The 17,884-nt window shown below is 33.1% G+C and overlaps 1 protein-coding gene across 8 annotated transcripts in view; it reads right to left on the bottom strand.

Annotated features, from left to right (window-relative positions):
- Positions 1-438: 438 nt before the first annotated feature.
- SEMA3A (semaphorin 3A) overlaps positions 439-17,884 on the bottom strand; it is a 560,896-nt gene continuing 543,450 nt past the window's right edge. For all 8 annotated transcript variants that reach the window (XM_055590101.1, XM_055590100.1, XM_055590098.1 and 5 more), the window contains 2 exons: positions 11,471-11,613; positions 439-10,099 (listed from right to left, as the gene is read on the bottom strand). In XM_055590101.1, coding sequence (XP_055446076.1) covers positions 9,644-10,099; positions 11,471-11,613 — 599 coding nt within the window. In that variant the 3' untranslated portion in view covers positions 439-9,643. The remainder of the gene's footprint in view (positions 10,100-11,470; positions 11,614-17,884) is intronic.

Here is a 17,884-nt window from a genome sequence, read left to right as displayed (position 1 = left end):
TAATTACTACTGTTGAAGAATGGGAATATGTATAGAATTTCTTTTGGCATTTATTGACATAAGGCACTGATAATTATGACATATTTGAAAGTAGCAATTGAATAAGAAGTATAAAGTTTTCTTGCTATGTATTTTTATGAAAATACTGTATATTTTTAAAGTTTGCTCATGGAATGGTGTCCTTGATATGTTAAATTGTGTAAGGATATTATTCCACACAAAAGTATACACTTCAAATTGTTATTAAAAATTAAGGTATTTTCTAACAAAATAATTTTCATCTATAAACACAGACTTTAAGAATGCATTTATTATTCCAAAATAAAAAGCTCATTTAATATAAAAGTTTTCTTTTTTTGCTTCAATTGCTTAAGAACAAGTCATGAAGTAACCAATATTTTTTCTTCAAATTTTTTTCTTTGAGAAAGTATAGACATTAAGTATTTTATAACTGAAGACTGATGAAATTTTCATTGGACCTTTCATCTTTCATATTAATATTTTATCAAGTACCCAAGTCAATAAGTTGTTTCCTGGAATGTACATTATTTTTAGATGACTGAAACAAAAATAACACCTTTGCAGTGGCAATTTATTAAAAGTTTAATAGACTTTTTTTTTTTACTATATGATGAAATGTGGTGATAAAAGTTTCTGTTCAAATTAGATAAAATAACAAGATTGTAATCTGGGGTTTAAAAGGTTAATGTTTCCACATTAGACCTAAATTACTGATTAATAAGTCTAAATTTAAGATCTAAGACAAATCACTTATTACTGTTCTTTCCTACAAAGTTACGATAATAAGACTGCCCTACTTCATATAAAGAGGGTCAAATGAGATCACAAAAATACCTGGATTATTATAAAGTGATATAAAAAATGTAATATTGCTATTGTCAAGGAGTAGCTTTAGTAAGGCTTTATTATTGCTTTTATACTTTGCATATATTGATTTTATTTAATATTATAATAGTAAATACAACATAATGCAATATATCATAAAGTTTCTTCTTAGATTTAGTATGTACTGATATCAGTCAGATAATTTTATAAAAATACATAAGTATTTCCTTTAAAGAAGTTCAAGCATATTACTTCTCAATAGTGAATAGAGAGCCACGTGATATTACACAATTTTAATAAACACTGTCTAATATCTAAGAGGAGCTTAGAAAGAGACCAGTATAGGAATAATTGCAAGTTATATTCCAATCTCCAAAGGGAATAGAATATCTTATTTTTATGAATGGATTATGGATTTTGTAATCTAGGGTATGTGATTTTGTTTTTTTTTTTTAATTTTAAACTTATGAAGAAATTAAAGGAGAAGTCTTAATAATGGCATGTTTCTAAAGTTAGTGACTAGACAATAGATTCGGTCAAAATATAATAATCTTGGGATGAGAATTTACTTATGCTTTTCTGAGTGGACGGATTTTGTAATGTTAAGAATTTAATATACTTTTTAACAGTACACTTTTTCATATGGATGCCAGATTTTATTTATCATGCTGTATACTATTCACTAGGTAATAAATTTAAACTGCTTCTCGAACCAAATATAGTAAAAGTTAATTTCAACAAATATATACTGAGAATCAAAAGTAATACAAAGAAGAAAAGGAACATTTTTTTCTGAAATTTGTACATGCCAATAATACAGTATAGATGAATCATTTTTAGTCAGTATCTAAATTCAAGTAGAATTTATTAAATGGTACATGGAGATATGTATTAATTTCTTGATATTTACCAGTGATTTAATTCAAATAAGAATATTTGAGGACTAACAAAATTCATTCTTTATTTTGAAATTCAAAGGTGCAAACCCACTAAAAACTGAAGTGTAGTAAATAAATTGTAAAGTGGAAAAGCTATTTGATTTTCAGACACAAAACTTTGCTGAAAAAGTTTAAGCCTCTCTGGACTTAGTTATCAACCAAACAATCGAAACTTTAAGAATTGGGCTACACAAATAACATGGATTTTTTAAAAAATGTTTTTACTTGAGATCTAATGCTTCAATGAGGTTTACAGAAAAAATGGAAGTTAAAACTTCAAAATCACCCAAACTGTAATGATTTGAACACATTTATGAAACATTTTGCTTAGGTACTGTATAAGTAAATACTGCAGATACAAGTATAATGTTTAGGTTAAGAGAAATAAAATATATTTTTTTTGTTATAGGAGAGAAAATTTGACATAATGGTGCAATGGAGTTGACAGACTCAAGATATGGCTCTCACTTAAAAAAAAAAGTTTTTCAGTTAAAAACAGAAAATAGGAATCTTTGCCTGTCAACTGTGTGTGCTAACTTCACTTGTGTTATTGTTTAGCTGTGGAGGACTCCATCTAGGGCATCCACTGAGCAAACACACGCTACTTATTTCAATGCTATCTTTGGCGTGCTGCGTGCGGTTCATGGGGTCGCAAGGAGTCCGACACAACTGAGCGACTGATCTGATCTGATCTCTGATCTGATCTTTGGTGAAGTCTTGTTTGTGGGTCACCTTGCTAGGCAATGTTGGAACCCATGACATGGCTGTCTAGTACTAGATGGGTGAGATAACGGTGAAGGTATGTAAAAGACAAGAGGAGTGGGGCTAACCTGAAGAAGCCATCTTCTCTCAGCTACTCATCTGTGGAATTCCAAATTCCAGCTGACCTGTGGTCACTTGAACTAGCAAAGAGATTATGGCATCAAGATTAATTTGAAAGTGATTGTGGGAATACTGCCCACTGCTGTGACTCCAGCTGAGTAAATATCAAAGAGGTTAACATTTAGAGGAAAGACAAGGAGAGCAAAGGGTGCAAAGGATATAAAGAAGCAGAGTGAATGACATTATGTACCAGTGATGAGAATATGGGCTGCAAATAGAGTGCAATAAGTCAAAATACAGTAAAAACCAAACAAATACACCATTTGACTCATAAGAGAGGGGACATTTAACTTTTCATTATGAAGTCCATGCTCTTCTCATTTGGGATGCTTGTTCTCAAAAGTATTTTCATACCTTTCTTCCTTTCTCCTCATTCTGTCTTCCCAGAATGCCTTCTTTTACTTCATTTGTACAAATCTGTCATATTTCATTCCATAGTGTATGGGTCACTTCTTTTCTAAAGCTTTCTATGATATCTCCCACCATATTCTTGATTCCTTTTTGATTTCACAGCATTTTTTTTAAATTGAAGTATCATTGATTTACAATATTGTCTTAGTTTTCAGATACACAGTAAAGTGATTCAGTTTTATATATTTCAGATTCTCTTCCATTATACATTATTAACATAGTTTTCAGTGCTATACAGTAAATCCTTGTTGTTTTTCTATTTTTGTATAGTGTGTATCTGTTAATCCCATACTCCAAATTTATCTGTGTCCCTTTACCCTTTACCCTTTAGTCCTTTTAGTCCCTTTACCCTTTAGTAACCGTAAGTTTGTTTTCTATGTCTGTGAATCTGTTTCTGGTTTGTAAATAAATTCATTTGTATTATGAGATTACACATATAAGCGATACAACATTTCTCTTTCTCTGATTTACTTTACCTAGTATGATCATCTCTAGGTCCATCCATGTTACTGTAAATGGTATTATTTTTTCTCTTTTTATGGCTGAGTAATATTGCATTATGTATATATATGCTGTATCTTCTTAAACCAATCATCTGTTGATAGGCACTTGGGCTGGTTCCATGTCCTTGCTATTGCAGATAGTGCTGTTATGAACACTGAGGTGCATGGATATTTTTGAATTAGAGTTTTCATCTTTTTTGGATATATGACAAGGAGTTGGATTGCTGCATCCTATGGTAATGCTATTTTTAGTTTCCTTAAGGAATTTCCATACGTTCTCCACAGTGGCTGTAGCAATTTTCATTTGCATCAACAGTGTAGGAGGGTTCTCTTTCCCCCACACGCTCTCTAGTATTTATTATCCATAGACTTTTTGATGATAGCCATTCAGATCAGTATGAGGTGGTACCTCATTGTGGTTTTGATTTGTATCTCTCTAATAATTAGTGATATTGAACATCTTTTCATGTAACTGTTGGCTATCTGTATCCTTCTTTCAGGAAATGTCTATTTAGAACTTCTGCCTATTGACTGGGTTGTTTTGTTCTTTAAATATTGAGTTGTATGAGCTATATTCATATTTTCCCTTCTTAGTTATACTGCTCGCAAACATTTTCTTCCATTCCATACTTTTTTTTTTTTTCATTTTGCTGATAGTCTTCTTTGCTGTGCAAAATATTAAATGTGATTAGGTCCCATTTGTTTATTTTTGCTTTTAATTCTTTTGCATTGATCTAAGCATATATTGCTATGATATATGTCACAAAATGTTCTGCCTATGTTCTCTGCTTCTGCAGTTTTTTGGTGTCATGTCTTATATTTAGGCCTTCACATTCTGAGTTTATTTTTGGATATGTTATGAGGGAGTGTTATAGAAAAACAAATAAAAGGCATCCAAATTGGAAAGGAAGAGGTTCAAGTTTTCATTATATGCAGTTGAATGGCACACTATATAGTAAATCCTAAAGACTATGCAAAAACTTAGAAATAATAAATGAATTTAGCAAGGTAGTAGGATACAAGATTAATATACAGAAATCTGCTGCATTTTTTTACACTTACAATTAAATACCAGAAATAAAAAGTAAAACAATCCCATTTAAAATTCAGGTCAAAAATAAATAAATAAAATACCTAGGAATAAACCTAAACCAAGTAGGTGAAAGACCCATATGTTGAGAACTCTAAAAACACTCATAAAAGAAACTGAAACAAACAAATGGTGATTCAAACAAGTGGAAAGATATCCCATGCTCTTGGAAGAATTCATATTGTTAAAATGAGCATACTACCCAAAGAAATCTACAGATTTAATGCAATCCCTATCAATTATCCATGATATATTTTAGAGAACTACAACAAATAATCGTTAAGACTTATATAGAACCATAAAAGACCTAGAATTGCAAAAGCATTCCTGAGGGGGATTAAAAAAAAAAAAAAGCTGGAGGCATAACTGCCCCAGACTTCAGACAATACTACAAAGCTACAGTAATCAAAACAGCATGATATTGGCACAACAACTGATATATATATCAATGGAACAGAATAGAAAGTCCAGTAATAAACCTATACACCTATGGTCAAGTAATCTTTGACAAAGGAGGCAAGAATATACAAAGGAGAAAAAAATCCTCTTCAGCAAGTGGTGCTGGGAAAACTGGACAGCCTGGACATCCCCATAGCACTTTTATTTTGAGTTTGCTCTTGGCACTCATCACAGTGTAACCTGGTTCTTTCCTGCAACAATTTAAAGAGCTCCTTTCTTGTGTCAGTCATCAGGCTAGGACAGAAATAAAATAGATACAAACCTTGCCCTCAAGGAGCTCACTCACAGTCTAGAAAAGGAGACTGGGCTGTAAACAAAGAAATTACACTTTTGTGATAAGTGTGATAGTGAAATTATATACAAGGCACAGATTTAGGGCAGAGAAGATGGTTAGTACAATCTAGGGATGGGAGGATCAGGAAAATTGGCCAGATAAGATGATGCCAAGTCATATTACAATCTATTTTCTTTATTTCATTGTGAGCTCTTGAGTCTATGCCTCATTTATGTTAGTATCCTCATTATCTACCAGTGCCTAGCACATTGCATGTAGTAAGACTTACAAGCAGAATCTCATACAATGGGTAGGAATCTGGTTCTAAAGAACAAAATGTCTAAAAGCCTGATTTGTTTATATTCAAAATTATTATTATTATTGGTTTAATTTGATTTGATACCTCTGCCTCTGTCTATGTATACTTGCATGTTTGAAATGAAAACCAAGCTGTCTTCTTTGGTCAGGTTGACGGTGAAAATGACCATATTATATGAGGCAACATCTCCAAGGGTTCATTCTCTCTTTCATCTATAGGACCTCTTACTATTTTAATTTTAAAAAGTATGTTTCTTTAATTAATTAGTATATAAACTGTTAGAAGTAAAACTAAGCGGTTCTGCAGAGTTTTGAAAAATGCTTTCTTATTGATGGACATATGTATTTTGCAAACATTAACATTGACTTTATAGTTATTACAAAGTTAAAATACAAAGCATGGATGTCTTTGGCATTAGGCTCATTTATCTCTATACACTGTTACATTAATGTTGAATCCTATTTGTTAAGTGTGTATTTGACGCCATGAAACTTGACAGATTTCCATTAAAGTGAAAGAAAATTGTGTTTAAAAATGAATTCTTAAAACAAAGATTTCAAAATGTTGTACTAATCACTCCATATTAATAAATTAATAAAATGCTTGCTTATGACCTTCAGGATAGGCAATTTCAATAACAATTTTCAGGCTTCTTTGTAGATCTTGAATGAAACTGACTATGATAATGACACACTATAGAGTTTCCTCCCCATATTTGCTTTGTAAGTATGGCATAAAATAACAATATTTAATTTAAAGGCGTAACATTCACATTTATCACCAGAAGTACAGAGCTCAGCTTACGGATGACTACAGTGAATAAATATGCTAGCAAGTTGACTCTGGTTCTCAACCTCTTCTACCCTTACGTTCCTCGACACTATATGCTACATGGAATAGTAAAGACATCTGAATTCGAATATTTTGAAGAAATGTGTATTTAGCAACTGAATACATGCTAACAGGAGTAATTTACAGCAGCAGTTTCATTACATTTTTCTCTCCAGTTTTCTAGTTCCCATCTGAAATCCAATGATAAATACAGATATGGAACATATTTACTACCTGGCAAAAAACATGCTTATTGAATGGGCACACAGCTTCTTCCCTTAAATAGCACATGAGCCACTTTGTCACCTATGTGGGAAAATCTTGCATTTTAGGATGATGTTGAACACACTGTAATGGGGTACCTACAAAAAGTTGCATTTTACACTGTCCTTCCTTTTCTTTCCAAAATTATTTACATCTCTTTTCCCTAATGTGTAGGTAGCAAAAATATTAAACACATACCATTGAAAATCACTAAATAATACATAAAAAGTAGCATTAAGTGTGCATTTACATGCATTTACACTTTACATTTGATTTCAAGTGGGTCATAATTTCTCTTCTGTTATGTACTTTTTCCTATTTTAAGATTGTTGTCATAATCTGTTCAAGGTCACATGAGTCTCTTAAAAAAGTTTCAACTCTGATGATACAAGCATGAGCCAAAGTCTATTAAAACTGAATAAATGGGATATTAATTATTTTTTGTGCAAATTGCCCTGTTCACACTGACAGAAGATTAAGACTGGAATAAGAGTTATTTATGTGTAAGTTACATCTATAATTTTCTTCAAAAATGTAGACCTGATGATTTATTAAGACATGCTGGTGGATTTGTTTGTTTTGTTTCTTTTAACTGAAATCTAGACTTTATTTCTATGGGTATTTCATAGTGCTGAACAAAATGCATTCAGATATTATATGGCATCCCTAAAGTTACATAATCTCTGTCCTTTCAAATCCTTTATTTTTGAGGACTAATAAGAAATAAGATACTTTTGTTATTGCCAATAAATGTGTTTCAGCTGCAAATTTAGAATAAAATGCAATACTGAATTGCAGTACAGTTAAGATACTCTATGAAAACATTTTAAAATGACCTATTTTTGAAGCACTTTTTGTTCTTTGATTTATATCTCAAACACTTCTTCTCTATAGGACTCTGTTCTTCAAATAATTTAAAATTCAGCTGCCATTTGAGGATGTACTTCTAAGAGTAACACTGTATTAATCAATGGAGCCTAAAACTGAATATAGGGTACTTCTAGGCTCCCATTTGAAACAAATGTCAAAAAACTATTTATTCAATGTAATCATTAAAGTTGAAACATGAGCTTTCATCTGTGAAATATTTCAGCTGATAAAGAGGATTTTTTGCAAATTCACTATAGTCTGAGGTGAGAAATTAATTCTGAGTTATTTAGAATCCCAATACAGCTATAGTCAGAATTTCAATGCTGCTTTCATTAATTAGCAATAATATGTTTCCTTTGCATTTTTGTGCATGATGAAGGACCCAGAGAGGAATTCTTGGAAAGTTGAGTGCAGTACAAAAGAAACTGCATCTCAATGCTGAAGGTTTTTTACATCTTGAAGTCAATTATTCTTAAGGAATCATCTTAGGACAATGAAGCAGACAAGCCCTTAATTAATAATTATCTTATTTTATAAGTTGTTGCAGAAGACAATGAGCTTTACATGTTTTAAGGCTGGGTTGTGTCCTGGAAAATAGTTTGTATAAAAGTCACTCCCACTGACTTGAAAGGAATCATGAGTTCTTTAGACAGATAATTGTCTTAAGGTGAGATAAGAAATAGCTGATAAAAATGTGAACAGAGCTGGGAAATTTGCTTTTAGGATGCTGTTCTGAATATCCTTGACCTCCCTCTTCTCAAAAAAATTAAGTGACACAGATAAAAAACCTAATGGAGTCAAGAGAGAGTTTTTATATTGTAAATATCAGACAGGGATTCAAGTGAAGAGTTAAGACATTTTCTATTAACATTAAATTAAACCAATGCTTACTATTTTTGTGAAATATATGATCCTTTTTCTCTTTGTTGATTCATTAGGTACAAAAAAATGCATTTGCAAATTGATTTCTATCTTTGTTTTTCTTTCCAGATAAGTGCTCTGTTTTTCTAAGAATATTTATGCAGTTTCTAATTAATTTAGGTAATATTTGAAGAAAAGGAGATGTTAATTTCTTAATTCCTCAGAGAAATAAAGCATACTTTATATCCAGACTTTAGGAATTAGTTGTTAATGATGTATATATGCTTTAGGACAATATTGGTTATTCTTGCAAAACTGAAAATGTTTTAAAAAAGCAGCACACAACTGGAGTTTTTTAAAAACAAAAACTATATACCACAATAACTGTAAGACAAAAACTTACTCTAGCTTAGAAAAGAGCTAATTTTTTCTGCATATTTGTCATGGTACATTTAAATTATAGTTTTAATAAAATACATCTTTAGATCAAAGCTGGAAGAAAGACATCAGTAGTAGATCAGTGTATTCCATTTTTCTTCTGGATGATGAATGGTTTATGTTTGTTTGTTTGTTTGTTTTTAATTTCCATAGACCATTTCATTCAGTATCATTTTACTCCTCCAGTACACATAAACATGAGTGTTGGTAGCCAAAAGATATCCTTGAATCCAACAATGTTTTGGAATATTCATCAGCTTAGTAAATCCATGCAGTTTATCTTAAACTTCTAGTTCAAGAAAATGGCTTTGCTGATGCCATTTTTATTCTTTAGATGGCACTATGGCAAATGACATTTTTATTTCTCAGGCAAAGAAGAAAGTGAAACCTGTATAGTGAAATCTCATAGGAAACATTAAGTCACTAGTGTGAACATCTGTGTTCATCTGACCTCTATTAACAGGTGTTGGTATTCAGAAGAATGCCTGTTAGTAATATTACTCATGGACTTAATTTATAGTTGGTGGAACTCAGTTGCATTTCCCACCATTGTAAACATCCACATAATGCCATGAAAAAGTTCATGTATATTGCATTTTTTCCAGTTATTGTCTAGGCAAGTTTCTACTTGTTTGAGGTTTCTAGAGGTAATGCAGCTCAGACACTCCTGGGTGCCCTCTCAAATTCGTGGGTCCTCCTGTTTCTGCCTTTCTTATTTTCCTGTAAGTGCTTCCATTTGTTACTGTTCCCTTGGGTATGTCCTGGCCTTTGCCTACGCTGTTTTCGGTCCCTTTTCCAAACTTGTTCACAGAACTCATCCATTGTGTTCAGGTTGGGATGGTTGATGAGCTGCATGAAGTCTCTGTACCAGACCTTCTGGCTAGGCGTCATGCTGTTGGACATTTCTTTGGTCTTAGACCCATCTCCATCATCATCTTTATGAAGAAGTTCTTCCAAATGCTCTGTGTCAATGACTTCTAGGGTCACTTTAAGAAGAGTTTGCATGAATCCGTGTTCCACCGCATGACAGAGGTAATTGCCTGAATCCTTCCGCTGCAGACTACGCAGTAGAAGGCCTTGTTCTGTTCTGATGATATGATCATCCACTCTGATCTAGCAAAAGAAAATAAGCAGTGAAATCATATATATTTACAAGAAATATAAGCTCCAAAACTCTGTCTCAGTAAAAATTTGTATTGTATACTGAGGCACATTTTAACAGTAAAATTTCTAGTTTAAGAGAAATGATATAATTTCCCCATCAGAAAAAAGAGTTATAAATTTCTCCTGTCTTCAAGACGTATTGCAAAATACTGGTTGTTTATTGTTTTAATAAAATTTCTCATAATAATTTAAAATAATTAATATAAGAGGATGAAAGGACAAAGATGTATTATATTTTAAAACTTTGAAATAAAGTGTATAAATATAGGAGAAAGTGAGTATTGGGATTGGAATACAGAAACATAATACTAGAAAACAGTGCAGCATTAGAATGAATTTATAACAAGGTTTGAAAAAATGAAATAAATTCAGTAGTTGAGCAAGCAGAAAAATTATGGGATTACATGCTTACTTATTTATTCAATTTCCTGTCTTAGATGCGACATGAAGACATGTTATTTAATATGTCTAACTGCACTTTTACTCTGAATGAGGTTTACAAAAGAGATCTCTGAAAGCCTAAGCTGGTAACATATAAAATCAATCTTAACATGTATATGACATGATTACATGTTTAAAGACTGCTTCAACTGTCAAAAGAGATAATGGGGTACTTTCACATCTACATTCAGAGTATGTAAAATTGTCTGCAAAATGTACATTCATAAATCATGTACACTGTATGGTTACCCTTATTTAAAGCTTTAAAAAAAGTTTAAAAGAGTATTCACTGAGATTTTCTGTGTATAATTTTTTAATTTTACAGAGGAATTAATGGATTCATTGAGGAGGAATATTTGTATGAAACTACATGCATAATTCACATCAGAATTCAATACTGGGACCTAAGATCTTTCCTCCTGAATCTACTACTCCTTTCTCTTAACTTCCTCTTCCCATTTGAGGAAGAAGTTAGTGAAGAAAGGGAAACTTGTTTGGATAGCAGAATCAATTGAACAAAAGTTAAAATTAGTTAGGAGGATTTTTCTTTTTCTTGTATACTAATGAATATAACATAATAGATAACTCCAGGCAAAAAAAAAAAAATCTCTAAAAGGTACTGCCATCCCTGCCCCCCGCAAACCCTTGCCGCAAACAGCTTCTAGGACAAAATTCTTACAGTTCAACTTTGTTCCTTTAATTCCTAGCACAAAACCTGCCATAAAATCATCTTCAGTTAATATTTATTTAATGAACAGGTACTGGTAGATTAAGAAAAGAATAAATATTCACAGTACTTCTTTTTCCCCCTAAGTCAACCACGCTGGGGTCACTTAACAGTATATGTTAGATAGAGTGAATCCAGTTTCTTTCCTATACCTCTTCTTTTCGCTCTTCATTTCGCCTCTGGAATTGCCAATAGACCAGAGTTCGCTGTGATTTCGGACTGCATTCCAGGAACGTGCTACTATTTTCTACTCCATAGATGATTCTTTCTTCAAAGCTGTGGCCATGGTGATTATCTGGCCCGTGATGAGGAAATGAAATGAGAAAATGTTAGAGAAGTAAACTCAACTTTCCAGAGTATTTATTTGGAAATTCAGGAGATGGACTTGTTGCCGAGTTGGAAATCTTTTCCAATTTTATTGAGGATGGCAGAAATGTCAATGTTTCAGAACTCAAGTGTCTACCTAAACAGACTAGTTATTTTGTTATGGGTTATATAAGGCATATACAGAGATTTGTCTACCAGAAAATAGCATTACATTAACAAAATTAGTCATACGTGCAGTGTGACTATACATCTTTATATGCCATGATAATACTTTCCAAGAAATTTTTTTTCATTGTAAAACTGGTCTAATTGTGCCAGTTTATATTGCACTATTTTCCAGCAGAAAAAGTAATTCGATTGTGTTTTTGAAAACACAAGGTTTTCTTTGAGAACTTAATATTGCCTCTTTGTTTTTCATCTTTAAAATTAAATTCACCAACCAATAATATTTGTCTAGTATTTTACAGAAGTTACGAGTTCAGGAAGTTTATATTCCCTACCCTTAAATAATCCACAAGTTTGTTCTGAAGATCAATTGATGTGAAATGTTTGGGATGGCTCAGAAGAAAGATGCACAAGTATAATGCAATGTGGTTTCAATTGTCTTTATTTTAAAATGACACATCTTTTATTATTTTCAAGAATTAGGCTAAAGAATATGGCAAGAGTATATAATAAAATACAGCAATAAGAAAGCCTGTTTCCTGATTAAGTTTCTATTATTTTACCCTTTATGTAACCTCCTTCAATGTGGTAAATGAAACACAGTTAAGATCAAAACTACGACACAGGGAGTCTAGGTAAAACTCATTTAGAGAAAAAAAACTCCTTATTATCTTGTATAATCCTGTTTCCATTATGATATCCTGTACAATCTGGAACTTATTAAATTCATTTAGAAAATAATAAATATATTTTCACATGCACAGAGGACTGACAGTGTAGACATGAAAAATTTTTGCTTATTCTTTCAAACTCAGCTAGATTTTTAATTTAAAAAATGTTTGACCCTTTTTTGCATTACTTTGACAGTTTTACTCTCATTATAACTATCTGAGTACTTTTGTCTGTCATAGACAGTATGATCTGCTCTAAGTTTAAAGCTTTCAAAAATCCTGCTTCCGCCAATCCCTGTACACAGCCTATGGCCATCATCTCCTGTTCTCACCCTGCCTATGGTCGACTTTCTGTCTGCATTTGCTGTCTCCAGGGATGTCTATCCCAGTGTCCTTTCCTTTATTGTTTCAGGTCTGAAACAAAACTCTTCTAATATTGGGAAGTATCTGTCCCTTCTTATTTAAAAGATCAAGTCCCTGGAAATAATAATTAAAAAAAACCATGAAATGACTGAAATGTAAAGAAATAATATTTAACTGATTTCAAGTCACATTTCATTTCATGTTGGAGATATGTGTATCTATCAATGTATACTTTGACTATGGCAGTGTTGGTTTTTTCCCCCTGAAATTATTAGTATATTTTTATTGAAAAAATATGATACATGTTGCTGTGCTAGTTTGCAAGACACCTACTTCTTTGGATAGAGATAAATTGAATCTCTTGTCCAACATGAGCTGGATGATCTGTGACTCAGGAGCTACCATGAATAATTAGAATGCCTTGTCACAGAGGTCATGAGAGTTTACCCAGAATGCATTTTTTCCTGCTAACTGTTGTACAGTTTAAACTTTTTTTGATATTTAAATTATTTTCCTTATATTATGCTTATTTATAAATTACTTATAATATTATAAGAAAGGTAGATATCTGCGACATGCAACAACATGAATGAAACATGCTGCTGCTGCTAAGTCACTTCAGTTGTGTCCGACTCTGTGTGACCCCATAGACGGCAGCCCACCAGGCTCCCCCGTCCCTGGGATTCTCCAGGCAAGAACACTGGAGTGGGTTGCCATTTCCTTCTCCAATGCATGAAAGTGAAAAGTGAAAGTGAAGTCGCTCAGTCGTGTCCGACCCTCAGTGACCCCATGGACTGCAGCCAACCAGGCTGCTCTGCCCATGGGATTTTCCAGGCAGGAGTACTGGAGTGGGGTGCCATTGCCTTCTCTGGAATGAAACAGAACATACTAAATGAAATGTCAGTCACAGAAAAACATAAACTGCATGATCTCACTTAGATGAGGTATCTAAAGTAGTAAAATATCCTAGAAGCAGATAGTAGAATAATGGTTGCCAGGGATTGGGAGAAAAGGAAATGAGGAATTGCTAGACAACGGGTATAAAATGTTATGCCAAATAAATGAGATCTGCTATATAATAGTATGCCTATACTGAACAATACTGTATTGTACACTTTAAATTTGTATCTCATTGGATCTCATGTTCAGTGTTCTTACTCCAGTGAAACTAAAAAAAAAAAAAAAAATCAAAAAGATTTTTTTTCAATTAAAAAAAGAAATCCTTTTACTTTTAGGAAGACACTTTTCATTCAATCTCTAAACACTAATGAATCATAAGATATACAACAGCATGATAAAACAGAAAAAAAAAATCAGTTGGATTTAAAAAAAAACAACATAGTGATCCACCAGTATCTTCTCTCTTACCAGCCATGCTTACCAGGTCTTTTTCTTGAAGAAATTTATAATACTTGACTTGTCTCTCATCTAATCTGTCTAAATTAATGTAGATAACTATAGAAATCTAAGGTATAAATAAATTATTGCTCTCAAACATAGAAATCTGTTTAAATCCTTCAGTACATTAGTGGACATTCAGTTAAGAAAATCAATGTAACTTGTGCAATAAGAAATAACAGAGCTTAATATAAGTGAAACATCTATTAGGCACATTATCAAAAAGTCAGTTTGTCTTCTGAGTTAATTTAATCATCCTTACTGATCCATGAAGTGAAGTGAAGTTGCTCAGTCATGTCCAACTCTTTGCGACCCCACGGATTGTAGCCTAACAGGCTTCTCAGTCCATGGGATTTTCCAGGAAAGAGTACTGGAGTGGGTTGCCATTTCCTTCTCCAGGGCATCTTCCTGACCCAGGGATCGAACCCCGGTCTCCCACATTGTAGCAGACGCTTTACCCAGTGAACCACCAGGGAACCCCATGTTCTGTTAACTTTACCTAGTCCTAGAAAACCTACTTAGTCTTTATGTTCTCTCCAAAATCTCTTCTGGTGACAGCAAATATTTCCCAATGTACCTTAAAGAAAATAATTCTCTTAAAAGTTTCCTGATTAAAAAAAAAAAAAAATTCACCTGTTACTTGTCTACGAAAAGAAAGTGAAAGTGTAGTTACTCAGTCCTGTCTGACTCTGCAACCCCATGAACTGTAGCCCTCCAGGCTCCTTTGTCAGTGGAATTCTCTAGGCAAGAGTACTGGAGTGGATTGCGATTCCGTTCTCCAGGGGATCTTCCTGACTCAGGGATCAAACCCAGGTCTCCCTTATGGCAGGCAGATTCTTTACCATCTGAGCTACAAGGGAAGTCTGTTATTTGTCCATAGTAGAATCTAATATGTTATTTGATTTAGCCAAGGAGTTATACCAAGTGATTTATGGTTTAATATAGGAATAGACCATGGGTTTCTTCAAAAAATATAATGACCTTCAGGCACTTTCCCACCTGAATAAGCTAAGAACCACAACTGGTGAAACCGGTTCATTGGCTTGAGGCCTTTAATAACTACTCTTGCCAATACCTTAAGGTTTCATTTCCCTCTAAGTTGGCTCTTTCTTTTTCTCCTCTGTCAAAATTAAAAGCAAAAGAAAATCTAGTTAGTAAGCAGTAAAGCTAAAAGTCCTGTCATATTAACTATCAGTCACAGTCATATTCAAAGGCGCTACTGAGTATGTAGATGACAGTACTATCTCCTATTCTATGTTTTTTGAAGTTCTGTTGCCAATCGCCAAACACTAAACAGACGAAATTTCCACTGAATACATTTGTTTCTTTTAATTCCTCTGCAACAGAATGTTTCTGTCACCTGCAACTTTTAATTGTGGGTCACAACTTTCATTTAAAGTGGCCTCAGATAAGTTCTTATATTTGGGTATTTACATGTCACAACCCATAAACATTTTTTTCTGTTAATCTCGCCACACCTGACACCTTACAAATAGATACTCAATAAATATGTTTTTTTAAAGTTTTAACTTATTTTTTATATAATGTTACAAGTTACACTCCATTAACAATTATTACCAAACATTGGCTATATTCCCCGTGTTGTTCAATATATGCTTGTAGCTGAACTTATACCAAATAGACTACTGGAAGGCACTCAGTAAATACCCATTCCCTTTTCTGACCCTTCTACCCCAACTACTTGAGTAAATTTTGTACAACACAGGAAACATCGGGGTCTAATAACTATACGATTTTCTCTCTCTCATTTTTCCCTCCTTTCTTCCCTTTACCCTTATTGCTGTCTCTCTTTCCTTCTCCTTCTCTCCAAGAGTAATTACAAACAGGAACAACATTTTGATTCTTGACTTCTAAACTTACTAACTGTTCAATATTTTAGATGCCAGAACTCAAAATACTTTATTGAGAATCTATAATAAGACAAATTAAGAACTCCTTCCCAACATCAATCCTGCTCTCTCATCCCCATTAAAGAAGGTATTTCCTCTTTTATGCTTTCAAAAATCCTCTTTTTACACGTACTTTTAGAGCACATGTAGTCTTAAAGCTACAATTATTTATCAGTCTAGTTATCTCCTTCCATTTTTTTGTTTTCCACAATTCTGGCACAAGGGTGTCATAAACCCTTAAATGATGTTTGCTAAAAGGAAAACGAGGTAATGATTTACTCTGCATTTAAAATAGAACTGCCTTATGATCCAGCAATCCCACTGCTGGGCATACACACTGAGGAAACCAGAAGGGAAGGAGACATGTGTACCCCAATGTTCATTGCAGCACTGTTTATAATAGCCAGGACATGGAAGCAACCTAGATGTCCATCAGCAGATGAATGGGTGAGAAAGCTATGGTACATACACACAATGGAGTATTACTCAGCCATTAAAAAGAATACATTTGAATCAGTTCTAATGAGGTGGATGAAACTGGAGCCTATTATACAGAGTGAAGTAAGCCAGAAGGAAAAACACCAATACAGTATACTAACGCATATATATGGAATTTAGAAAGATGGTAACAATAACCCAGTGTACGAGACAGCAAAAGAGACACTGATGTATAGAACAGTCTTGTGGACTCTGTGGGAGAGGGAGAGGGTGGGAAGATTTGGGAGAATGGCATTGAAACATGTAAAATATCATGTATGAAACGAGTTGCCAGTCCAGGTTCAATGCACGATACTGAATGCTTGGGGCTAGCGCACTGGGACGACCCAGAGGGATGGTATGGGGAGGGAGGAGGGAGGAGGGTTCAGGATGGGGAACACATGTATACCTGTGGCAGATTTATTTTGATATTTGGCAAAACTAATACAATTATGTAAAGTTGAAAAATAAAATAAAATTTAAAAAAAGCCGAAATCTCATATAACTTTGACATCCTCAAGACACAGAGTTATCATAGTTACATAGATCATTAAGAGTTCAGTCAATTAAAATGGCATAGGGTGTATACCCTCAATATGACAGAATAAATGATTGAACTGAAAACATCTCAAGTCTTCTAAATTTGTTAAATTTTATAATGTTACATGAGTTGATTTGAGATATGGTAGGAGAAGATGATGATGAGTCAAGTGTATTCCAAAATCAAAAATCCAAATATGGGATATTAACAGAGATTTCACAAATTATATGCATAAATCCTCACATCTCTAGGGTCACCTCTATCTCTAAAGGATGTCCATACCAATGAGTAATCTTTCCAGAAAGAAAGCAATCTCATTTTAATCCATTAAAAAAAAAACTTTTCACACTGAGCAACTGTTTTGAATACAAACTTTTGTCATGAATATTAGCAGTAGATAAGAAGGGTGTAGTTGTCAAATTGGCACAAAAATTCCTTGTGGGTTGAACTTAATAGAGCAAAATATTGAGAGCAACAAACATTAAATTTATTTTAAATGCATCGGTGTGTTTGAATAGCACATATTACAATATACTGCAGCTGTTAATGACAAGAAATAATGTTTTTAAGGAAGCAATCTTCAATTAATCATTTCCTCTTTTAGTTGGATAATTTATGGAAATGAAATGAGGCTAATAAACCAGAAAGAATGGGAGGAAAGAAAGAAGTTAAATAAATTGCTTCCTGTTGTAACAACAAAAAGTCATGATATCC

Source organism: Bubalus kerabau, chromosome 8 (assembly GCF_029407905.1).
Source record: "Bubalus kerabau isolate K-KA32 ecotype Philippines breed swamp buffalo chromosome 8, PCC_UOA_SB_1v2, whole genome shotgun sequence".
Lineage (NCBI taxonomy): Eukaryota > Metazoa > Chordata > Mammalia > Artiodactyla > Bovidae > Bubalus > Bubalus kerabau.
This window is presented reverse-complemented; position numbering and strand designations above follow the sequence as displayed.